We start from the raw sequence: 25,681 nt of genomic DNA, 5'->3' as shown, positions 1-25,681 counted from the left end.
TTAACACTGCCAGGGATGGAGCATTCACAACCTCCCTGGGTTCACAGGATCAGTGTTGCTGTTGCTACTCTTCTGGGTTTTCTCAAATGACTAACAAATGCCCGCATCAGTGTGCATGCATCCTGCGTCACCTACCCTGTTTTAATATGCAGTCAAGCAGCATGATAATGGCTGTTGTCTTAAAACAATTAGAATTAGTCATCTCTTTTACCTCTAGGTTCGGTGAAAGCACCTGCAAAGACAGAAGATCTTATTCAGAGTGTCCTCACAGGTAATAAATACACACTTTACACTGCATGAATGCTGCACTTCTTTGTTAAATATACTTTTTATGAAATAGGCCATCTGGCTTAGACACTTCTATGAGCAATTGGGACTGCAGCAACTCATAGAAAATGAGCAAACCTGTTTTCTTCCTCAGCTCTGAAGGTATTAAATGTTTGAGCATGTTTCATAGGATCAGTATTGGGTGCCAACAGGGAATTTTTTTAAAGTATCCCAGCATTGTAGTTTCACAGGCACAACGTTACCATCTAATGCAGACAAAAGACCAGCACCGGTACAGGAACAGAAGCTAAATTTGCTCTGAATATTGTGAATAGTAGTGAAACCATTTTATCTTCATTGCCCTTGCAGTGTTCCCATTGCTCCTACAAAACTGAAAATGAACATTACATTAAGCAAAGTGGCCTGTCAGTTAAATAGTGCCCTGCTGTTCAACTGGGAGTCCTGTCCTCCAGCTTGATGTTAGATTGCAAACCTAGCTCAATTTATTTTATAGCCAGTCTCCTGTGTTAGAACAAATCTTATGTAGGCCTATATTTAGGAGTGGAAAACAGGTAAGACCCATGAAATCCTGTGAGTTGAGAGCCTCTTACTCAGTCTCCCTCATGTGCAGTACAAAGAGGCTGGCCTTGATTATGGTAGTACCTGCTGGCCTCATACAGTCAGTGTGTTGTCTGGGAAGGACTCTTCAGTCTGTTTTTTCTGTGACCCCAGATCATGCAAGTCATCTTTTTGGGCTTTGGTTTTGGGTTTTTTCTGAATTGCTGTTTTGGGGTGAGCCCATGCAGGTCAGATGAGCAGACACTGAGCCTGAGCTGTGATCTAGGTTCACAGAGCAGGACATCCTTCATAGCTGTGGTTGGATGAGAGCACTAGACCGCTGCCAACTTAGCTACCAATCCTTCGCTGGACTGGCAGTCAGATGGCCATGACTCCTCTGATGCAGGATCTCCATGAAGAGGAAAAGTGAAGTCTCTCCCAAGATGCCAGGGTGATACCGGGACAGATGCCTCCAGGCAGTAGAGCAGGCAGCTGAAGTGCTCTTTGTGAAGGGGGTTTAGGCATCAGCATGTTATGTGGCCCATCCAGAGAGAAGGGAGCCTTGAAGTGTTGGTACAGTGGGTATAAAAAAGAACTGTACTCAGATCTGTGTAAGGTCATGTTTTTGTATGTTGGGCTGATGGGAATCTTTTGCATCTGAAAGGCCTTGAGGAAAGAAAATACATGGGGTTTATTTTGCTGCACATCTTGGTGTTCTAAATTTTCATCTCACTTCTTACTCTTCTATCACTTAGAATTGTCACAGTATTATTAGTCTGGGTAGCTTATTTCCAGGTAAGTCTACTCAGTTTAAGCTAGCACATTTCACTTACCTGCAGTAAAGCAGCATGGCAGTTCCTGGGTTCTCTGATTGAAATCATCCATTATTAGAAAACTGAAGTGGCTTTTGTTATTGTCATTGTAGAAGTGGAAGCACAGACCATCGAGGAGCTAAAACAACAGAAGTCTTTTGTTAAGCTTCAGAAGAAGCACTACAAGGAAATGAAGGACCTTGTAAAGCGGCATCACAAGAAAACCACCGACCTTATCAAAGAGCACACTGCAAAGTACAATGAAATCCAAAATGACTACCTGCGACGGAGATCCGTTCTAGAAAAGACAGCAAAAAGAGACAGTAAGAAAAGGTATGTTGGACATAGCGTTCCTGCTCTTGGTGGAAGAGATCTTCACTCAAGTCTTCTTTTATAGTAGGCAATTAATATAGAGGTGACATTAAAGTAGAGGAAAAAATCAAAAGCAGCAAGATTCCCACGTAAAATGAAGTCAGAGCCTTTGATATGGAAATCATCAGGAACAGCACACTCCATGACGTGCTGCTCTCCTGCTGGAAGCCGCATAAGTTGTTCACCATGTTACATACCTCTTTTTCCTGCAAATGAGGGCATCCAGTATTTATTTGGGACTTACTCTAGGCCACTGGTATGGGTGGGTAACTCAGCTGAGCTGCCAACAGCAGTCACTGGTTAGGTAGTGAGCTTAATCACAACCTATGAGAGGGGCATTCACTGCATACTGGGACAGTTGAGAAACCAGACTGCAGCGTGAAAGAACTCAGACCTATCTAGATAAAGGGTTTTACTTTCCCACTTGTGTCAACTGCAGCACATTCCATCAGAGCACATCACCTTCTCCCATGCTGACCTCCTTTAGGAGGAGTTCCATGGAAACTTCTGCTCCACACTTAATAATATACCTTTATAATATAGCTCCCTTTTTAAGCAAAGAGAAGGTTTTGCAGCCATCACACATGGTCATCCTGCCCATATTAAGCAGTTTGTTTCCTCTGGGCCACCACAGTGTGTTTGCTGGTGGTGGAAGAGACCCAAATGTCAAAACAGGAACAAAACTAAGTCCTCTTCTATACTATTTACGGGTGAAACAGATACTCTGAATTTGGAGATGAAGAGCATTGTCTCCAAGTTAGAGCCCTTGAAAATACTCACACTAGAGTAGAAGGCATCAGATACATAATTAGGTAAAAGAAACACTTGAAAGTCATTAACATTTACCTACTGCTTAAATTATGATTGATCAGACCACTTGGGGATCTCTTAATGATTGCTTGGCTTTGCCTCTGCATGCACGTTCCTTCTGTGCTATGTCATCTCAGAGTCTTGCATTTCCCTATCTCTCTGCGTGTGCTGATATGATTTTTATATCACTTGTTGAGGTAATAATAAGGAAGGAGAGTTGTATTTATCACTATCAATTTGAAATGCAAAGACTGTTATGACTTGATAATCTTTCCACAGTTATTGTCTTGTTCATATGGCAAGGCTCTGTGTCTTAAAGAGCAATTCTTGTGTATATGGCAAAACGTATACATGTGTGTATGTCAGCCATTGCAGTGTCTGAACCTGTTGGAACTGAACTTTTATTTCTCCCATTAGTGAGGCATTCTCATTTTAATGTAACTTATTTTTTACAGCAGTTAGATAAGCACAAAATTCCTTTAACTTTTACACAAAATTCATATGGCTGCAGTTCTTAAATATGAGGACATTGAATGAACATTAAATCAAATGACCTGATACTTTATGGTAGGAGATCATCAGAGATAAGAGCTGCAAGCATGCTCTGGCTGCCAGCTTTCTTAATTGTATACCTCTAAATGTCAGTGACTGGGATTCAGGCCATAACTTGTCCCTAGGAAGGAGCTTATTCATTTATGCTTGCTTCATGACAGAATGTCATTGACTTTAATAAGAGCTTAACACTCATAATATACCTATGTTCAGCTGGCCTTAACTGTTGCCAGTTTTCAGGCTTTTGGTTTCTACACTTGAGTTCAACAAACTCCCTTAATGGCTGGATGTCAACTGCACACACAGTGATATCCATCATCAGTGTGCGTGAGATTGGCAGACAAAGCAATGTCGTGTTTCTTTCTTTCCTCATGTTCTATTCAAATGGAAGCAGAAAATCGAACTGAATAAATAAAACAACTCATCTTTGAGGAAAAAGGATTTTAGTTGGGGTTTTTTTGTAACAGAATTCTGACAATAAGTCAGTATCACGCCGTGAAAGCCTGCAGTCTATTACACAGAGCTGTCACAGTGATTTCAGAGATGTGAAGCTTTATGTGCAGATACAGAGAAATCTGCAAGTTGGAAAATCTGAGGTTGAATTTTAAAAAGGCAAGGACTATATTTGTGGGGCTTTTCAAACTTGCAAGTACATACTGGCTCAATCAGCAGACTTCTGATAGAATGCTGCATCCCAAGGAAAATTGCCATTTTTATCATTTTCAGTTATTTCTGGATCTATTTGCTTTAACTGCGAAGAGTAAAACACTACTGCATCAGGAGCCCCTCTATCAGATTGCCACAAAAATGTACTGTCTGTGGTCAGATGCAATCCGTGTTTCATGCCCTTGCCTAAAACTGGGTCCAGATTCAGTAAAGCCACTGAGGTATTCGTGTATACACATGCACAAGTGTTTTGCTGGTGGTGGTCTGCAGTTTCTTTAACGATTGTGTCCCTTAAAAGGCAGTTTTACTATTTTAGCCAGCATTTAGAAGTAGGCCTTATTCCTTCTTCTCAAAGATACAAGAGAAATGTATATTGTAATGGCATATATGCTGACATTAATATTCATTAATGCTGTCTGTAGTTAAATTGTCCTCGCCTATCCCACTGACACCACTTAACCTCTTAGTGGAATATTGAGATACAACCAAAACAGAAGAAATAAGAAGAGGCTACCTTGGGGTTTGTTTTCTCAGATGGATGAAAGCAGCCTTGCGTTATTTCAGTTGAAGTAACTGGAGTTGACAGTAGCAGCAAACTTGAACCCAGGAGACAGGAGAGAGGCAGCAGTGTAGTGAGTTCTCTGCATTGTAAGCTGTGCATATATCTGAGTAGCAAACTCATTTTTCTCACTGTTCAAGGTTTTGCTGTTTTAGCTGTCTCAGGCACTGAGGTTTCCCAGGCAACTGCTTTAACACCTGAGCACAGCACTAAACATGGCAGCAGAGCAGGGACACAGCCTGTGAAGGGGTTTTTGGCCATATTTGTCTTGGGTTTGGTTGAGTGCTGGCCTGAGAATGAGGCTGCTTTTGCTGCTTATTTTTCCCTTGAGCAGTTTTGTGTCATCATGTCTCCCAATCACTTCTCTCCTTCCTTCTCTCTCAAGACAGAATAAATAGAAAACAAAACCCAACCCAGACTGTTCCTCAGTGGTGATTTTTAGCTACCCCATTATATTTTTCCTTTGCTCCTCTGTGCTTCCTTTCTGAGGTTTACTCCCCACTGGGGTGTTAAATTCCCTCCTGAACTCAGCAGCCCATAGAGCACTTTCCTCTCTGTGTGCTATGCGTGGCATTTCCTGAAGGGGGGAGAATTTGCTAAAGAAAGGGATGAAAGGGATGTTTTATAAATGCAGATATAAAGCTACACTCATAAATCTATTGCTAAGTGCATGCAAGGATGACTCTGTTTTCACAGTACTTAGCATTCACCGTCTCTGCTGAGGACTGAGCAGCTTTGAAGTTGGAGTTACATGTCTAGAAGTGGATAAACAAGTTGATGAGCATCTGTTTATGGGAAATCTTGGCAGTTTCATTTATAGCTCATTTATACTCTGGCTCACACCACCATGATGGGTTGGTAAAATGAGGTTTAAAAGCAACAGCCATCCCGTGAATAAACTCTTAACGCATTTTTTTCCTTAAAGGTTACATTATTGGACTTACCAGACCTAAAATCAGCTTCTGGCCCTATAGGTGGTGCTCAGAAACTTATGGGACTATATATAACCAATGATTTAGACCTTGTCTGCATCTGTTTGTCTTTGCAGATCTGAAATGGGCAGCCCAGACCACAGTTCTTCAACTATTGAACAGGAATTAGCTGCACTCGACTCCGAAATGACCCAGAAGCTAGTTGAGCTGAAGGAGAAGCAACAACAGCAGCTGCTGAATCTCCGACAGGAGCAATATTACAGTGAGAAGTACCAGAAACGAGAGCACATTAAGCTGGTACATTTGTTATGTTGTCTGCTTTGCTGTAGCGGTCTCAGGGCGAGTAATGAAAGCAGCATGACAGTATAATTAAGTGGGGCTTCCTCTTACTGGGAGTCCATCTCAGAGCTTGATTCCCTGTGGTCTGCTGCAAGTTCAAGGGCTTGTTGTGTCACTTTGTCACTAACACGTGGAACAACTTGGAAGGGTTTGGATGGAAGGGGGAAAGGCAACAGGATTATTACTACTGCTAACACAGAGTCCTTACCTCTAGTTACATAAGTCTCAGTTTACTGCAGCTTTTGGATGGTGTTCCCGTTTTGTTCTGCCACTTTTTTAAACAGAAAACACTCAAGGAAGTAAGAAAATAGATTGAAATACCATGAAAATAGATTCAAACAATCCCTCAGGGCATAGAGTTGTGCCAAGCAGTGTTCCTGTTGCAGATGAAGGCTTTAAGCGGATGCGGGATACAGTCTGTATATAGCGAAGAAATATTTTGTGTTCATCAGTCCAAGCCAGCTTGTTTTTACAGCTGGAGTTTGGCTGACAAGTACAGCAGGATCTTAGGCCCTCTGAGCTGAAAAGGAGGAGCTTGGGCAGATGGAAGCTGATGCTGCTGGATGTTCTCAGGCAGAAAAGAACACTTTTAAAGGGTGTTACAGGAGTGCAAACTGTTCCTCAAGTCCAGGCAATCCTCTCACAGTTCTTTTCCTGTTATATGATGTTTTGCCTTATTACATGTTGGGTGAATTGTCTGCTTTGCCCTGCCATCCAAACAGAGCAGGTCAGAGGAGTGATACGAGTAGATCTCTCTTGGCAAGGCCTTTTCACAAAGTCACTCTTGTGGATCACAGCACAGGGCTGCAGTTCCCAAGTGGTGCCCTGTCTATCACCAGTTACATGTCCACATTCAGGTAACAGTTTGTATCTCAGAGGTTTTAATCATTATAAAAATGAGCCATTTTTGACCCAAATAGTTGAGCTTCCATTCAAAGCTAACTCATTTCTTATTTCAGAATGGGAAATGGCATTTGTCAAAGCAAAGATACGTTTTCAGCATTATCCAGTTAGATAGTGTCAGGATAAGTGCATTTTTTTGCACAGAACTTTCAGACAGTTTTCCCTTTGAGCTGTGCAGGAGTTCATATTCCAGTTAAAATCTGCCTTGCAGCTGGGAGATTCTTTGTGATGTATTTCTTTTAGAGGAGAGCCTATTGTTGCTATCTTTCTTCTTTTATCTAAGAACTGAAAAGCTGGATCAGACTCGCTAGGCATTATTGTAACGTTCTCTGGATCCTCATCCTGAGAGGATTATTTTACAGAATCAGACTTAAATTAGAGGGGGTGATCAAATCAAACTGGTCCCATTTCCAACTTTAATTCACCACTCATTGAACTAGCGCACAAGCCATGTCCATGTCTCCTCTCCCATCAGCATCACCAGCCTAAGAACCCTCTTTTTATTAGCGGTTTCAGCACGAATGGGACTGGACACAGCAGATTTCAAACCAGTGACTCGGATTCTATTGAATCCACAATTCTGTGATCAAAATATAGGCTATGTTTCTCTATGCTTAACTTTCTCAGCTCTCAAGAGTTTTCAATATCCACCTGACCACCCTGATATCCAAGCTGTTCCATGTAATAATGCTCAATGCAAGAGGAATCATAGAATCATAGAATAGTTAGGGTTGGAAAGGACCTTAAGATCATCCAGTTCCAACCCCCCTGCCACAGGCAGGGACACCTCACACTAAACCATGTCGTCCCAAGGCCTCGTCCAACCTGGCCTTGAACACTGCCAGGGATGAAGCATTCACAACCTCCCTGGGAAACCCATTCCAGTGCCTCACCACCCTAACAGGAAAGAATTTCCTCCTTATATCCAATCTAAACTCCCCTGTTTAAGTTTTAACCTGTTGCCCGTTGTCCTATCTCAGCACTCGCAGAGAACCTTGAATACTCAGTGACACAGAAATTCAGTTTGCAATTTCTATTGCATACATTCAGTTTGTGACCACATACGAATTACATAGACATTTTAATTCCTAGTAGAGGTAAAAGCTGCAAAATGTATTTGGTTTTAGCCTTACAGTATCTGAGGGGTCCTACAAGGATGCTGGGGAGGGACTCTTCACCAGGGACTGTAGTGATAGGAGTGTGCCCAGAGCAATAGCAGTTTCTGTGTAAGTTGGACACACACAGGTCAGGCTGAACTCCGCAAGTTAAGAAAGCATTTACACTGATAAGAATGTTTACTGGTTTTTGAGCATTTGCTTACTCAGGGAACACTGGAACACTTTCATGTCTGCTACGGACTTCTGAGGAAACTTAGAGGCATGGCTGATGTTGAGCTGAAAATACATCTTCTTGTTTCTTGGGATTTCCTTTTTTTAGCTTATTCAGAAGTTGACAGATGTAGCAGAGGAGTGTCAGAACAGCCAGCTAAAGAAACTGAAGGAAACATGTGAAAAGTAAGGTGCTATTCCCCTTACAATTGATTACTACTCCCTGTTTTTTGCTTAGATGCGTTTTGAACTGACTTACTGTTTATGCTTCAGAGAAAAGAAAGAATTGAAGAAAAAAATGGACAAGAAGAGGCAGGAGAAGATCACAGAAGCAAAGTCCAAGGACAAAAATCAAATGGAAGAGTAAGTCTATCCCTAGATCCATACCCTTGTATGTTACAAGGAGGCAAGATTTCTCACAACTGGAAAATCAAAGAAAGGTCTCAATCCTAAGTACAAGGCAGGTGTAATACCTCCCCAGAGCAGTGGAGCCCTTACTTGTGCTGATACTAATTTAATTTCCTGGGACTAATGTAATCTCCTGTTCTGTGAGCACTGAGAGGTCACAAAGGTGCTAGTGAGTGCTATGGGGACATGCCTGCAAGTGGCATGACCAAGTGATTCACTTGGATGCTGTTAATCCAGGCGCTGCACCTCTGAGTATAAATAGACTTAGTGGCTTCAGTTCCTGCAGGGTTTGATATCACTTTAACTTAGGGTTTTATTTGTGGGTTATCTTTTCTTCTGAACTCAGTTAAGCCGCTCTCCAAAAGAAACAGCAGCAACACACTGGAAGGTCTGTTCTTCTTAGGTGATAAATTCCCCTTGGATGCTGCGATTCTCCTCCAGTGACAGTGTTACTCAGTGTGCAGTCACTTTGGGTGTGTGAGAGAGAAAAGCTGAGCTCTGAGGGTGCTGTTCCTGTGAACAGGGACAGGAGTATTCATTTCATTCATGCACCTCCAGAAAATACAAACTGTAGTTGCGCAAGTTGATCGTATTCTTCCCAAGGGCACAGGATGTAGGTTTGTTTGTCCTCCTTCATTGCTTTGGCAAGCAACTCAAAAAGAAAATGGGGCATTTTAATCTTGCACTGTTTACTGGGATATTCTTGTTACCAGCCTTTACTTTAGTACCATTTAAGGACAGTTTAAAATACAGGAGGAAAAGGAGAAAAATCTGCAATTTTTGAGTTTTGTAAGTAACAAAGACACGACTGTGTTTGGTTTTCTACAGGTAAAAGGGTTTATACAGGTTCTGGACCCTCTCAACATAGAATCTGTGTATTTGGTAACACTAAAAGAAGCTCACGCTTACACAATGAACTGCATCAGATAGTTTAAGAATCAATATTGTAGCCCTTTTAGAAGCATCCTAGGAACAAAGATAACAAAGGGAGAATAACTGATTATGAAAACAGAGGAAGAAACACTTAATCTGGTTAGAGCTGGCCAGAGGGCATGGAAGTCGTATTGGAAAAAAGTAGTTAGTCATTACAAAAATGTTATAGCAGTAAAAATCAATTGCAGTAGGGAATTACTTGCTGAGAGGTTCACAAGATGCTGGTGAGAAAGGCTCAGAAACACCCATGGAGAAATGCTTTATTTTGCTCTCATTTTTCCCAAGGGCTTTCCTTTTCCAGGCTTTTCCAAGAGCCCTTGGGTGAGATGGGAACTACATGAGAAACTCGCCTTCCTCTGCCCAGTGACATAGTTTGTCCTCACTCTCGCAGGAGAGCACAGAGTAGCAAGACCTTCTGGTGAATCCTATTCGAGTCACCCAGATGTTGGTTGTGTAGAGCTTTTGCACACACTTAGGAAAGCAATTAAGACATCGCATTAATTGTTCTTCCTTAATCTGTCTCACTGTGTAGCTACCTAAACCCATCAGATTTTAATGCCACCTGAAGAGCAATCCACTGTTCCTGAGTTAGGCAATTAGGTTTGAGCGTTCTGTCTGGAATCTGATCAACTCAGGTATTCACAGATTGTTATTTTATGTGTGCCTTTATCCCTTCGGGGGATCTCATCTTCAGCCTTTGACCAGTGGTTACCTAATAGCTATCTTACAGAGACACTTACACTGCATAAAGCTGAACGTGAAGTAAGTACTTTACATAGCAAAGGTGGGCACTGAATTCAAGTCTGATGGGCTCTTTGGAGGAACTTTGCATTGTCTCTGAGATGTCACCAGCAGACTCAGCTCTAGAGAGTATTTCTCTACTATATAATGTGCCACAGTGTGGCAGTGTGCAGCTACTGATGACAGCACACGCTGAGATGTTTGGGCCTTAAGGAACATCACCATCACTTTGAAGACGTGGCAGTACCATATGGCAATAGCTTCTTGTGAAAGAACAAGGAGTTTGTTGTGGTCATGGGGAATCTGAGCCCTTCATACAAGAAGGATGCAGCCTGTTACAAAGGGCACATTCAGAAAGTGGATAGAAGTTAAGTAAGCAGATCCCTATATTCAAAGCACAAAGCATAGCCTTATTTTCTGAGGAGTTGTGGGGGATGAAAATATACTGGTGTGATCTTCTTGACAATAACTTGTTTGCTTCTCCCCAGGGAGAAGACTGAAATGATTCGATCCTATATCCAGGAGGTGGTGCAGTACATAAAACGGGTACGTGAGGCCATATGTCTATTTTTCATTTTGGGATTTGAACTACCAGCTTTTGTATTTTAGGTCATCTTAAACTGCAGATTCTAAGCTTCAGCATAATTACATTTGTATAGCTACTGAAAAGCAGAAAGCATCCTATGAGCTCTATGAGTAAATACAAGTCAAAGAACCTCATTAAAGGTGTTGGCTTTTCCGAAGCTGTAGGTGGTTTACACTGGCTGAATGTGTGCCCTGTGGCATTGTGATGTGTGAAATCACTATGAAACATATGCCACTATTGAATTTTGTCTTTATTTCAGTACAGAGAGAGTTCATTTCAAAAGTTGGCCCATTTTTGCTCACAGAGGCCTTGATTCAGGAAGTAACCTAAAGAATTAGCAAATAAACTATCCCTGATTCCTGCTGGAGTCAGACACGTGTCTGAGCGCTTTGTTAAATGGGGCCCCAAATCTGTCAGCATGTTCACTGAGGGCTCTAGGGTGCAAATCCTCTTCTTCTGGGAAGAGGGTCCATCTCACACAGCTTCAACAATAAAAACTAAAGCAAAACATTAGGAGGTTTAAAATGCATTATGCTTAGTGGCATTGAAAGTCTACAGTACGTCCTTGAGACATTTCTGATTCTAAACCCCACGTGTGACACCTGAGATACGTTGTCCACACGCAACCATTAGCGCAGTTGTGCTCACAGCTGCTTGTGACAATGGTGTGTAATTTGATACAAGAATTATTTGGTTTTGACAAAGGAATGAAATATTTGTTGGGGAAGAGGTGGGAATGCGAGGATGTGCAGTCTCTGAAAGATTTTCTGCTCTTTTCTTACAGCTAGAAGATGCTCAGAGTAAAAGACAGGAGAAACTTGTAGAAAAACACAAGGAGATCCGTCAGCAAATACTGGATGAAAAGCCTAAGGTAAAGAGTTTTTGCACATAAGTTGTACTGCTAAAAAGTGTCCTTCAGGAAAGAAAGTGTTCTCACAGCAGGTAGGCTGATGTTTAAGCATGAGAAAGTCCATTCACAGCATCATAGCCACTGTCTAATATTCAGGATGGAAAAAAGTCATGTAGCAGCCTACTATGGAGCACCACTTCAAGTCCAGATGCCATACAGTGGGGTTTGGTTTTTGGTACTTACACGGTGTAAATGGTGCTTCTGACCAGCAGAGTGTGCCCTTCATTGTGCTTTAGCAGTACAAAACCAAAACACAGTTTACATTGAAAAGAAAAAGAGATATCTTTTTAGCATGCTTGCCGCAGCTATTTGTGATAATTGATGAGGATGTATTTCTGTGGAAAACAATGAGCATTTTCATGATACTAGTGCTTAATATTCTACACTGCTTGCTGGATTTCCTCTGTTTGATGTTGTGCACTGCATCTGCATGCACTATTCTGAAGTACCGTTTCTGATCTGCCATTGAAGTCAGTGCAGAAGGTTCAGAGTCCTCCACTTGTACTTGATTTTCCTGTAGGAACACCTTGGTAACTGTATAATCAGAGTTCTGCACAGAGGGAGGCTTCTTTTCGGCAGAGTTCATATCCAAGTATGATTCTTTACAGCCCATTGTGTCCTGTCTGTTTTCCTTTTCCTGCACTCCTTCCAATGTGTGTTCTAGGCTTCACTTTTCATTTCTTGTCTGTGTCCACAGTCCAAATGTTTCCGTGCTTGTATTACAGCTTGAATTCTAGCATTGGGTGTGAGTAATCAGTGTTGTCATGTCATTTCTGTGAAATACCCAGACAATAAACTAGGGTAAGGCTTGAATAGCTCTGGCAGGATAAGAAATGTTAGTGATTCTGATTTTCTGCTTCTCCTTTTTAAGTCCTGTTTATAAATAAGCTGGAACTTGTTAATGTCATGGGTGTAAAGACTCTATATCATATTATGGTTTATATTTGGTGCTGTAGGTTCATGAGTTTCTCAGGCATGTGAACTAAAAAGACTGGAATTCAAATGTTCAAATAATCTGCTGGCACTTCCAGCAGTGGGTTTTCACAAATCCTTGGGCACTTGGTTACTTCTTTGTGTCGTGTCCTCTCTTTGTTTTATCTTGGCTTTATTAGCATAAAGCACTGAACATTTGTCACTAAGGATTTGGGTTGCATTTGAAAGATTATGCTGGACTGGTAGCTTAGAGTCCTCCATCAGCTGTCCACATGCCAAGTGTTAGGTCATGGAACAGAGCTGCTCCAGATCCCTTGTCTTCCCCTGCATCTGGCCATCAGTTAAAGCACTGCAGCAATCTGCGCTCCTCAGTCAGCACTCGCCATTTCTCCTGAGCAAACCTCTGCAGCAGTGTGCCTCACAGGGCCTGGCTACCCCCTGTTCCTTTCCCACATACAGAAATGGGCAGACTTTGCTGAATTTACGATGGTATTTGCCTCTTGCTGGCATGAGAGGATTTAGGGAAAACATAATTACTCATTTTATGAAGTCTCTTTTTATGTTTTGCCTCATGTTCATTTTTCATATCCATATTTGCTTCCTCAGTGACAGGGCGTATGATATAAAATAGATCAAACGATTTCCCAGCTGAGAACCACCAATGGATTTTGTGCAAACAGCAGCATTTCTAGGTTGATCTCTTGTGCTTCAGTATTCAAACGTGCACTAAGATCGATGCTAGCTGTGTTAAAAGGGTTTTCTGGCAGTAGCAGCTCAAGCCCTAAATGAAGAGTTTAATATATTAAGAGGGAAAGAATTTTTAGTGTTTTTACCAATAGTTCCATTGGAGACAGATTTGCTGTCATCCATCACTGTCATTGAGTTATGTATTAGTGACTCACAGTTTGTTGCGTTACGACTTTGAGCACAGAGCTCTGTCCTAGCCAGGAAGAATATCGTGTCACAAAGTGCTGCCAACAGGCTGCCACACCACTGAGGCTTACTTAGTTATTGAAGTCTGAGTTTGCAGCTTCTCCTGCTGTGGTGTGCGTGGGTCACCAGAAGAAAACTTGCTGACATTTTAGACGACAGCTTTTAGAAGCTGCACACACTGGATGCAAATCAGTTCCCTGCACTGGAGGCAGAGGGCTTGCTTGTTGTTTAAAATGCCGTGTGCTTACATGGAAGTATTTAACTCAGGATTGATTTAAAACCTTAAACTCTGCTTCTCCCTCGTGTATATAATGTCTTCTTAGTGTTTGGATGTGAGATTTTTGCATCTTTCATTTACAGGGCTGTTGTATATAGAAAATCTTTTTTTCTCATGTAACACTTGGAGACTTTCTGAATTGATACTTTCAGGCAAAAGGATGGACATACTTCTTCAGCTTCTTATGGTCCTGCTGAAGTCAGTGTAGGCATTGGCTTTGATGAACCCAATAGATCATACTGTATCTGTGTAAGTAATGAGGATATCTTTACGACAAACTGATCTCTGATGCTGTAGAAATGAGAACTTGAGCAGTATCCTCTGCTCTGTGTGTGTATGGAAACAGGGCAGCCACTTCCACGATGATCACCTAACTAACAAGTCAAATACCACTGACTGTAGGTCAAAACATGTCTAACTTGCCATTTTAGTGAAAGCAGTGGAAACAAAGCTCAAATGCTCTCCTCCTATCTTTTTCCCAACAGCATCAAGCCAGGCTTTTCTCTTGCTCCTCTTTTTTTCCTTACATTATCTACTGGCACCTTTATTATCAGCAACAGCTTGTATGTTTTTTTCTCCCCCATTCTAATTCTTTGTCTCCTCCTCTTAGTCATTGATACACATTAAGCTTGTCCAGTCCTTATCTTCTTCCCCTTGGGCACCTATTCTGCGTGCTGGGGAGGCTGCTGTAGAAAGACAGCTCTTTGCACCACCATGCTGAATTCTGTATGTTAGTGTGTGGTTTCAGATTCTCCACCACAGCAGGTGTCTGGCACTTGTCTAAGCACAGAGGAGTGCACCGAGGATGATCCTGGTCATTGCATCTCAATTTCTCTGTCCTTGACAGCTTGTGCATCGAATTAAACATAAATCAAGTGCATTTCCTCCTCCCCTCCCTTGCCTCCAATTTCATTGTAATTACAAAAATCAATACACATGAGACATGACAAGGAATTAATTATTTTTCTGAGAATCGACTCAGTTACAGTAAATAGACCCAAGCCTCCTCTAATTGAAGTCAATGAGACTTTTGTTATTCATGCTCGTGGGTCAGAGTTACACTGAAATCTCAGTATAATAGCTGAGACACCTGTGCTCCTGCAGTCAGCTCCTGCTGCCAGCCCAGTTAACCTGACTGTGCTGGCTTCAGTGTGGACCATATTCTGTCAAGGAAGATGGAACTCATGTGGTTCCTCATGTCGTAGCCCATGTTCATGTTTCTGCTCACACGTACTCTACTGTTCACAGCCACAGCTTAGCCAGTTCTGACAGACGGTGTGGGTTCCTGTAGAGGTGTGGAAAATGGTGCTGCTCAGGGTGAGGCTTCACCTGTGGGAAAAGGCCCAGCAGGTGTACAGAGGCACCATAAGCTGTGCAGACTTTCTTCTAAGAGTTGTGTCTCTGCATTCTTTCAAACGAATGAGGAGAATACAGTTCTAAGGTATAAAATTCCTTTTTCTCTTCAGAAAATATAATGAAAACAATTTTTAAAGATGATAAATCAGTCCTTGATAATGGAAAATCCAAGCATCTGATGGATGCTACCTCACTTTCAAAGAATGTACATTTATAATCTCCCAATGTGACGTGTTACTAATTGCACCCAGTGGGAGCCAACACTTCTACATCCAATCAATAATTAACATTAGCACTGTACCTGAAAAACTTAAGGGGACATAAAATGCTACAGTCAAGTTATAGAACAGATTAACAAGGTGTTGATCCTTTATAGCAGTAAGCTTCTTATAGCTCAAGTGTCATCTTTCTATTACACAGGGCGGGGAGGGACCTCCAAGCTCTTTCTTCTCAGGGCTGGCTGCTTTTACAATCACACCATGTAAGCCTGTTGATGGAACAGCGCTGCACAATGATGCCTTCCTTCTGGGTGTTATTTAAAGGGGGATATTTGAAAACCCAGTGAATGATTCTATAGATTTCAGATCGATGCTTTCTGATTCGTTAGAATATCCAAAACCCATTGATCTTTGTGAAGGTTACAACTTGTCATATGTGCTTTATGTGAAACTGCGTGGTCATCTTCATGAGATGATGTCAGTGAGTTAAGTGGAGCTGCTACTGACAGCAGGGTCAGCAGTATCACCGCCCTAACTTCAGAAAGAGGTCAAGTACAGCAAATGTATTTCACAGCACTTTGAGATCTTATTTCAGTTAACCTCAGAGCTCAGAGCTGCTCTATTAGCTCATCTGGAGAGAGCAGCTCTTGGGACTTTGATGACTATTCCAGTGTCCTTTCAGCTCACAGCATAATTCACAGTAACATAATTAACAATGCACTGTCCACCACAATCCTTGGGGGGTTTTATCTTTTACGCCTCTGTCGGAAGCCAAGTTGCCTTTTGGGCTAGCTGCACCTAATTCAAACCCTTCCAAATGCATTCCAGTTCAACCACAGGCAACTCTTCAAGAATTCTGGGGAAAGAGTTTGGAAGAAAAGGTTATTTCAGTTTACTGACTTTCCTGGGACTTTGCATTGAATGGATTGGGATTGAATGGGGGAAAGTTGCCTTCCTACAGTAGACTCATTGCAAAAAGGCATGAAAAAAATGAGTTGATAGTGTAACATTTGAAAAGTTCTCCTTTTATTTTCTCCCTGTTTAGGTAAAAATTAACTCTTTGTCATTTAATTCAAACATTTGCAAAGTTTAAAAAGAAACCTGTTGTGAATCTGTGGCTGCTAAGCTGGGATTACTTATGGCACTATGTGCCAAAAAAGCAGAGAGTTAAGAGGGCTGAAATAATTTACTGTTTGCTTCACTGCTCAGTTTTGGGTTTTGGTGCTTGTATATTCATCAGAGGGGAATAATAAAAAGCTTCTTTACCTCATTAAATGGGCAGCAGCGTGGAGAAATGAATGGAATTTTCTTAGCCTCAGTGAACAGAAATATTTAACAGGAATATTTGAAAAACCACAATAATTCTAGACTGAGATTTCCAGATCTCGCTGTGACTTTGGTTTGGCTTCTTCCCACTTCTGGACCAGAGCTGGCATTGAAGGATGCAGTTTGCATGGACTGTTCATTTGAGGATGTTGGCACTCTGCTCAGCACCGCTCAGTGACAGTCAGCCTAATTATCTAATGAACTTTGAGTAGATTAAGCCCTGATGTTTCTTTAAGTGTTTTATGAGTGCAATTGCTAAGCAGTCCCCAGCTCCCAGGTATTCTGGGGGGAGATGAGTCTTGTCTCTTTTCTTCCGTTTCTCCCAATGGATAAACAGTGCAGAATGCACTTTCAGCCTGTGAATTGAGCAGTAAATAATCCCACTTCTCTCGTTCAAATGAAACAGGCTGACCTTTATCCTATGCCAGTTTTATACCAATAAAACTCCCTTAAGTTCTGTGAAGTGACTGGCTCACCGCTAGGCCTGAGATCAAAACACATCAGTTCAAATAACAGGATGCTCAGGGGATTATTTTTGATGAAGACCTTGCTTCCTGGCTTACATTTTCTTTTCTTTATAAATCCACACTTTTAATGATTGTTTATTTTTTTCCAGCAGGATAAATATAACAGTGAGAGAGAAATGGGTCTCAGGTCACAAAAGACACATCGAACAATGTGAGGTGATACTTATTGTGTTACTTAAATGTCTTCCAGTGGTCTTGGGAACCCTGACTTCCAAATCAGCAGCATCACATGCCCCATGTGAATATGCAAAATGCTTTATAAATTTATTATAATGAATTCTGACACCACTTCCTTTAAATAAGAGTGTCACATACCCCTTATAGGGAGAATGTGAACACAAAGAAATATTTTAATGAATGGGATGGGGGAAAATAAGATCAGTTTAATTTAGATTGGAGTTTATTGATAGAGGGCGATGGTTTTGCCACATTTACTGGAATTTTACTGGGCCATCACAGAAAATCTTGGGTTTGAGCTGTGAAAAAAATTGAGAGTAAATTATTAAAAGGTCAAACTGTTTTTCAGCTTTGCACTAGTGTAAATCAAACGGGACATTATGAAGTTAACAGAGTCCCTGGTGATTTAAGCTGGTATGAGTGAAGGCAGGAGTATGGTCCGTAATGGAGGTCATGGTGCAGACAGGTTGGATTTGTGAAGGTTAGTGAAGTTTTCCTGGACGACACACTAATAAATAAGAACTGTGAGGGTTCAGGGTTAAAGAAAAGTGGTTTCAGAATCCAGTTACCAGCTGTGGGCAAAAGGGTTGGCAGAAAATTCATTAAGGAAAGAAAAAGGCATGAATTTGAGAATTCTTTGTGGAAAAAAACAGAACCTTCCCTGCTGTTTTCCTGATTTGCACCAGAGAATCTGTTCCTTTTGTTCTCCTCTCAGGGAAGCACATTGCTCATGGCTCGGCCCACAGTGGTTAGTTAAGTCTCCTCCTGATACATGGAAGAAAGATGAAATCCAAAGCAGAGCTCAGAAGTAGCAAAAGATGCTCCTTCATTCACCTGGAGTGAATAGTGTAACATTAAAAGACCCCTTGTCCTCCATAGCCTCTCAAAGCACTTTCATCTGCACTATCCCATCCTCTGCTCAGCTGCAGAGCACATCTGTTAAGGGTAAAGCAAATGCCAGCTGTCACTCAGGAGCCTGCAGTCACTGGAGTCCAGCAGTTACTGCTTTCTGCAGCAACGATCTCCCAAAGCTTGGACTGCAGAGAGCGACTGCCTAGGAGACAAAAGAGCACCAGACTAACTGATGTGTTAACACTGGTATCTGTGCAGAAAAAAACAACCAGAAGTGGTGTGGAACAGTTTGAGAAGCCAGGGACTGCAAATGTTTTGTGTCAGGATGTTTAGCTTAGCCTATGCAGGATTGAAACCTGATGAGAGAAATCCCTGCTAGGAAAGCAGTTGTGATGCTGTAAAGATGAGTGCTTCCCATGCTAAATGTAAGTGAGCAACAGGGCACCAAGGAGCTGTTGCCCTCCTTCATCTTTTCACGAGATAGTGTAGTACTCTATAAAAACACATTATAAAACATAAGCTAAATTATGCACAGACAGTATGCATGAAGTGCATGGTAGGTGCACACAGACGCTCCAAATATAATGCATATGTAGCATCTTGTACCCATGTTCATCACTCTTAAGTCAGAGTCAGATTGAACCAGAAACACCACAAAGGCAGAACCACATGCTCTTATGCAATTGCATTCATCATTGAGCAACAGCAGCAGCATAGTTCTTAATTATCAGACCTTCAGTGCCACATGACAAATGACAAGAGATTCAGTTTGACACAGCTAATGGAAAAAACATTTAAAAGAAATATTAATGCTTGGTATGTGAGCTCATTAGAGGGACGGTTTTAAATGCATGAAATGAGGAAAAAATATGTTCCTTAATGTCACTGGTCCTGCTAAGACTGTAGTTGAAGAGCTTTGTTTATGCAAGTCATTTGTTAAGATAGTGCTTAAGTCTTTGTGCAGCATCAGTCGCCAAGCACAGCTGCTAATGAAAGTAATTCTGCCTTTCAGTAAATGAGGTAGTAGTGCACACTGCAGCATATGCTAAAGATAGAGGTTGCTTTCACTAGTACACGTATGACAAGTGGGTGCTGAGGTTATCTTCTTTACAGTGAGATACTTCAGGACAATAAACATATAAAGGGTAACAGAAATAACAGGAGTAGTAATGTGAGAGTTTCAGAATTATCCCTGGATTAAAAAGTATATTCATAGCCATGAAGAAAACCCTAATTCTGGTGTGGAGGAATTGGTTTTAGAAACAGCAAATGTTTCTGCAACAAGAAAATGTTGGGTTTAGATGCAGTAGCTTTCCCAGCAGTTTAAGAGCACTGAGCATGGTAAGGGAAGAGATCCCTGCGCAACCAAAAGGGAGAGAGGCTGCGCTCCCATCCCTGGTGACATGGAAACCAGCATCTCAGCTGCTTGTCAGCACGTACTGCCCATGCTATGTATGTGGGTGCAGCTTTCAAGGGTCTGGCTGCCCTCCTTAGTCAGCGACAGAAACTTTGGAGAGACGTTCCCTGGAAAGATTACTTTTCATTACATATCTCCTGTGAGTCATTTCCAGCAGATCAGCCCTTTCTGGCAGTAGGGGTGTAATGCAGCAGTAGTGGATGTAGGTACTATATAGGTTTGACTACAGTGACCTAGTAAGGTTCCTGTCACTCAGACCTTGTTCAGAAGGAGCTTCTTGACAAAAAACTGTGACTGAGTGCATAACCTACAGCTGTGTAGCTGTAAGTGAGCTCTTCTGTGGAGTCCTAATGGTTTGTAAGCTTTGTGTGGAATAAGTGGATGTGTCAAGGAAGGGGAAGCCTAATCCAGACATGGTTAGATATGGAGCCCGGCTTAAGGATGGTCAAGGCAGAGTTTTTAAGTGTTGTAACACTGACTTCTCCAAGTGAGTCCAGAGATCATCTGCAGGCAAATATCATGAGGGTGGCGACAGTTCCCAAATTTTAGTTATTTTTCCACCCCTAATAAAATGAAAATAAAATCAGAGTTGTGATGTTCGGCTGAAAGAAAGTTTGTCTTTTCACACCCACAAAGTATGGTTCAGGGAATCAGTCTTGGTTCATTCTGTGCACTTTGCAGCTCTCCAGGTTGGCCTCTGGTTTATAGAAACAAATTCACTGAAGAGAATATGTTTATCAGGCATACCATACCATACTGTACTGTACTAGTAATGATAGGAGGTGTTTTCGCAGCCCTCTTTTCCTTCTATTTCTCCACTTTCCCACTTCCTCAATTTCACCTGCTCTCCTTGTCCTTTTCTGTCTTCCTTTGAGAGTCTTTTCACAGTATGCCATTTCTTTATAATACTCTTTCCATAGGCTTTCTTTACTTGTACTTCTTATACTCTTTCCTCCCTCTTCCTTGGTATTAAATTGCAAGGAGTATCTCAAAATACTTGTAGGAATAGTGTTTCCTTCAGATTAAAATATGTGTTTGAAGAGGAAGCCTGAAGGGAAGAGATGTTCAAGAGCTGACGTGACGTGGTCTGCATGTCTGTGAGCTTGGCTGTGTATGTCGAATATGTTCCAAAGTCTTCCATTAGATGTCAGATACATGCAAGTTCCAAAGATGCATGAAAAAATAATCTTTCATAAACACCCCAAAATAGGTGTAATAGGAAGAGTCATATTTAAAGTGAAGGAAGACAGAAACAAATCAACCTGAGCTAGAAGAAAATCAATGTGATAGTGAGCCTAAAGAGTTTAAATTCAAGATCATAGAATCATAGAATAGTTAGGGTTGGAAAGGACCTTAAGATCATCCAGTTGCAACCCACCTGCCATGGGCAGGGACACCTCACACTAAACCATGGCACCCCAGATTGAGAACTGGTGAAGACTTCAGGGAGAAAACAAGAAATAGAGATGAAAGGATCTTTACTGGGAAATGAAGTCTACATTCTTGGCTCATTCTCAGCTATTACACTTGTCATTTTATACACAGTCCAAACAGTAAAAAAATATGATGGAATGGGATCTATCCAGGTGTCAATCTTGACTTCTCTCCTTGGACATCTGTGAGCTGTAAACCCACTGGGCTTTATTCTGCCAAGGAGTTTAATGATTCCCAGCTTATGCAACAGTGTGCAAACAGTATGTTGATGCAACCCGTACACTGATGCACCTTATTGTGCTACTACTTGAGATCTGACTGATGATGTTCCGCTGGTATAGTTACAATCACATGATGAGGAAACGGGCAATTATAGCCTTAGTTTGGAGCTGGAGGCCAAGGACTGATGGAGGATTAGATGTGGGTTGCTTAGCAATTGTGATAATTGCTGTCCCTGACGTGCAGATTAGCGGCGGGTTTGTGTGAGGAGACGGCTGCTGGAAGCGCAGCGTGCAGGGGGCATGAGCAGCACAGGATTGATGGCAGGGAGCTGGGCAGCACTGAGCTCACTGAGCTGTGCATGTCAAGCTAATAAGAGAAATGACCAGTAATTTGTCAATTGTTCTGGATTCTCCATTGCATTCAACCCAATCAGTCAAGTTGTGCATGTACTGTTTGACATTTCCAGTGCTGGAGCAAATGCAGAGGAAACTATCAGTTAACTACAAATGTATTTCCTAGAAGGAGAGCCTAAAGTAGAAGAGTGTTTTGTTTGGCTGTGCAGCCCAGCAGTGTGTGGAAATAGATTTTCTGGTAAATAAAGTATTTACAGAATCACAGAATGGCTTGGGTTTGAAGGGTCCTTAAAGATTGGCTAGTTCCAGTGATGGCAGGGTCACCTTCCACTGGAGCAGCTTGCTCCAAGCGCCTGTGTCCAACCTGGCCTTGAACACTGCCAGGGATGGGGCAGCCACAGCTTCTCTGGGCACCCTGTGCCAGCGCCTCAGCACTCTCACAGGGAAGAGCTTCTTAATGTCTAATCTAAAAATCCCATAAACTTAAATCAGTTTAAAGCCATTCCCCCCTGTCCTGTCCCTGCAGGCCCTTGTCCAAGCCCCTCTCCAGGTTTCCTGCAGCCCCTTTAGGCACTGGTGCTGCCCTAAGGTCTCCCCTTCAGGAGCCTTCTCTTCTCCAGGCTGCCCCAGCCCAGCTCTCTCAGCCTGGCTCCAGAGCAGAGCTGCTCCAGTCCTCACAACATCTTCATGGACCTCCTCTGGACTCACTCAAGCAGATCCGCATCCCTCTTGTGTTCCTCCCTCCAGAATGTAGGTTGAATGCATCCAGAAGTTGGATTTGCAGAATAGCATCATGTGGTGCAGAGGGAAGTGATTAATTTACATCCATGCCTGTATCATTTCCCTCACTCTTCTTCTTTGAGTCCTTAAATACTCCAACTGTATAGGAACAGTACTAGACCCGGAGACACTGAGCTATCTAATCCAAATTGCACCATGCCAGAGTGGTTGGGCTATTTTCCCAGTGCACAGAAGGGGATTGAATCTTGTTAGACAGAGCATGATCTGAATATCCTGAACACAGAAGTATTGATTAAAGGCTTAAGCATGGATTTCCCTGTGAACAGCCCGCATACCAACACTGCTTTTGTTTGAAAGGGCAAACAGGCACCAAGTTTTGAGGTTAAAGATGGATTTGGGGGGTCGGAACCAAATGATCTTAAGGTCCTTTCCAACCCTAAGTATTCTATGATTCTAATTTCTTTGAATATCGGATGAAAACTTCTTATATTTTCAGTGGTTTTATATCAAAATCCTTCCCTTTATGTTTGGGGTTTTCTTCCTCTTTGGGACCTGATCAGGTGTTCACACAGTCCTATTCATTTTTCAGAGTTTTCAATAATATCTTACATTTCCTTTGTTTCCTTTCAGTCCTTCTTAAATTAAAGGTGACTGCTGAGAAGCAGTTATACACTGGTTTTACTGAAACAAACCCCTTGAGTTATAAATCAAGGCAACCTACTAAGCCTTGCTTGGCAACAGAAACAGCCCTCAGTGAAGATGAGATAAAACCAGGAAAGCTGATTTCTGTGATGCAGTGATATTACATGCTTCCTTTTCTTGCAAAATAAGCTCTGCAGGCGTGTATCATAGAACAAGCAAAACACAGGTAGTAATGTACAGATACCCTATAGCAGAATACAACACTAATATTTGAGAGTGCATTTAATAGCCAGATGCACTGAGATTCATATTTTCAGAGCCCTGGGAACAAGGAGGCATTACCATAACTGTTGGTAGCCTATGTATAATTTAAACCTACGTAAATCCTTCCCAAGTGATGCTTTGGTTGATGCAGCCTGTGTGCCAGCCCCGCTGTTCTGAGGTACCACATGGGCCCATGGGTTTGTGATCTGAGACAATGATTCGTGGTGTGCTACAGGGAAGCTGAGATTGCCTGCACCTTCATCTTCTGAAGGTTAGTAAATGAAGCTTTGCTTCTGAGTCAAGCTGTTGCCTGTAGCCTCACTAACCCCTGCCTGGCTGGTAGAGATTTTAGTCAAAGGGAAATTAAAAGGGCATTTTATGTGGAGTGCATATACTCCATTTGTTTATATTGATGGTTCTGTGTGTGTTTGTGTAGATCTCATAGTAAATATTGGATTATGTATGCATACGCATGCATGCTCACTGGATAAATTAAGAACATGCATATGCTGTGTTGGTGGAGATTAGTTTGATATATACATTTTGGATGCATCTGTTAAATCACAGTTATTCACAGCCTCGCAAGGTGTAAAATTCAGTATAATAAAATTATATTAGTGATTTCAAAGCTGGCATGATCACCTTTCTGTTAATTACAGGCTGATCCAACCCCTGTTGGGTTTTCCTGTCCTGTAAAATCGCCTGCTTAATATTCTGGTTCCCTTCTGGAAAGACAGCAAATGGGGAAGGAATTTTCTCCACCCAGTGAGAGCCTTCCTTGGCAGCAAATGCAGCAAAACAGCATGAGGAGAAGGACCTCGGGTAATGAGTTGATGGGAGTTAAAAGTGTACCACACTGATCTGGCTGATGAACCCAGGAGAAGGCAACACACAGCATGGAACATCAGTGTATGCTTTCCACAGCTTAGGCAGCAGCTTGTGCTTGAACGCATCCAGGGAAGTAGCTGATTAGGGATTCAGAGGACCCATCTCCTTCCTTTCACTCTGTAGAAAACAGAATACTAACTGCCTAGCTGCAGCGCCCAAGTTAGACAACATAAATTACCATCATCCCTGCTTATCTCTATAAAACTTCCCTAATGCTCCTGAATTGCATTAGGGATTTGTTAGGTTAAGCACATTTGAGATTATGAGGTGTTTCGATAACAAAGGGTATATAAATGCAAATTAGGGTGTAAATATAGGAGAAAGTCATGAAAAGAGGGTTTCACTGAGAATTAGCTGCTACATAAATGCTCTTTTCTGCAGTCTCTGTGTGAACTGCAGTGACTGTTCACTCCAAGGAAAGAGTCTTTGCAGTGCTTAAACAAGCACCCATTTCTGAGTGCTCTCATATGGAAAGAGCTGAACTGTATTTATATCCTCACCCCAAAGATTAACACATCGTCAGTAATGGCAGAATGCAAACTGGAGAGATGGATTGGCAGGGGAGAAGACATCAGAAGCCTCAAAATGTCATCATGCATTTATTATGTGCATGACTCCCCAATTGATGCACAGGATCTTGCCTCTAATGGAATCTGTACCTCTAGAGCTGCGTAAACCACACTGCCTGACACAAGCTTCTCACGTGTTTCTCTTTCCACTCCTGTTTATTGTGAAGGCCTAGTTTGATGGCTTGAAAACAAATGTTCCCTTTCTTCCCATCACTTTCCCATTTCTCTAACTGGAAATGGTATTTTTAAGTTTCTTTCATGTTTACTGATGTGGCATTCGTGTTTTCCGGGGTTATCTGGAGGCCTTGGCCTCCCTACCTGCCATATCTGGAGTGGGAGATAGGCAAAGCTCTTTCACTGAGAAGTTCCTGTAACAAAGTTCACGTTAATAACAATAGTTTCATGGTTTGACATTATTATGCTGATAGTTACAGTCCTGAAACATGTTTCAACATGGAGTTTTTCTCTGCTACATTCATTGTTTGCTCGTGCAGACAAGATGTACCGGACTTACTGTGTACCCATCGTAACTGTGTAAGTACATTTACAGGCTAATTGAGACCCTTCAGTGATTTGAACTCCTGCACATTGGTGTGATTTTTGTCCTTTGCTGAAGGGCTGTGTCATAACGTTTTTAATCTTCTTTTTACCCAAAGTACAAAAGCTTCATGATGATCCCCTCGACTGGCAGTGCTGCTGCCATCAGTGCTCCTCGAGTTAACCACTTCCCAAGCCCATTGCCATCAGATTCATTCGTAAATTGTCGTATCGTAAGAAATAATGTTACTTTCTAGCTGACAGAAATACAGAAAATGGTTGCATTCAGAGCTGATAGCATAGTGTGAACAACTTCTCCATCATCTTGTATTGGTTTGT

The 25,681-nt window shown here is 41.9% G+C and overlaps 1 protein-coding gene across 4 annotated transcripts in view; it reads left to right on the top strand.

Moving 5' to 3' along the window:
• The window catches only part of PLCB1 (phospholipase C beta 1), a 400,808-nt gene that overhangs the window by 328,727 nt on the left and 46,400 nt on the right, over window positions 1-25,681 (top strand). For all 4 annotated transcript variants that reach the window (XM_061364798.1, XM_061364801.1, XM_061364800.1 and 1 more), the window contains 7 exons: window positions 218-271; window positions 1,751-1,970; window positions 5,645-5,825; window positions 8,208-8,284; window positions 8,372-8,461; window positions 10,669-10,726; window positions 11,551-11,637. In XM_061364798.1, coding sequence (XP_061220782.1) covers window positions 218-271; window positions 1,751-1,970; window positions 5,645-5,825; window positions 8,208-8,284; window positions 8,372-8,461; window positions 10,669-10,726; window positions 11,551-11,637 — 767 coding nt within the window. The remainder of the gene's footprint in view (window positions 1-217; window positions 272-1,750; window positions 1,971-5,644; window positions 5,826-8,207; window positions 8,285-8,371; window positions 8,462-10,668; window positions 10,727-11,550; window positions 11,638-25,681) is intronic.

This window comes from Neopsephotus bourkii, unplaced genomic scaffold (assembly GCF_033783945.1).
Source record: "Neopsephotus bourkii isolate Nb327-2 ecotype Australia unplaced genomic scaffold, CSIRO-AGI_Nbou_v1 NB_1250, whole genome shotgun sequence".
In the NCBI taxonomy this organism is placed as follows: domain Eukaryota; kingdom Metazoa; phylum Chordata; class Aves; order Psittaciformes; family Psittacidae; genus Neopsephotus; species Neopsephotus bourkii.
The sequence above is the reverse complement of the archived record's forward strand: the minus strand, read 5'-3'. Positions and strand labels throughout refer to the sequence as shown.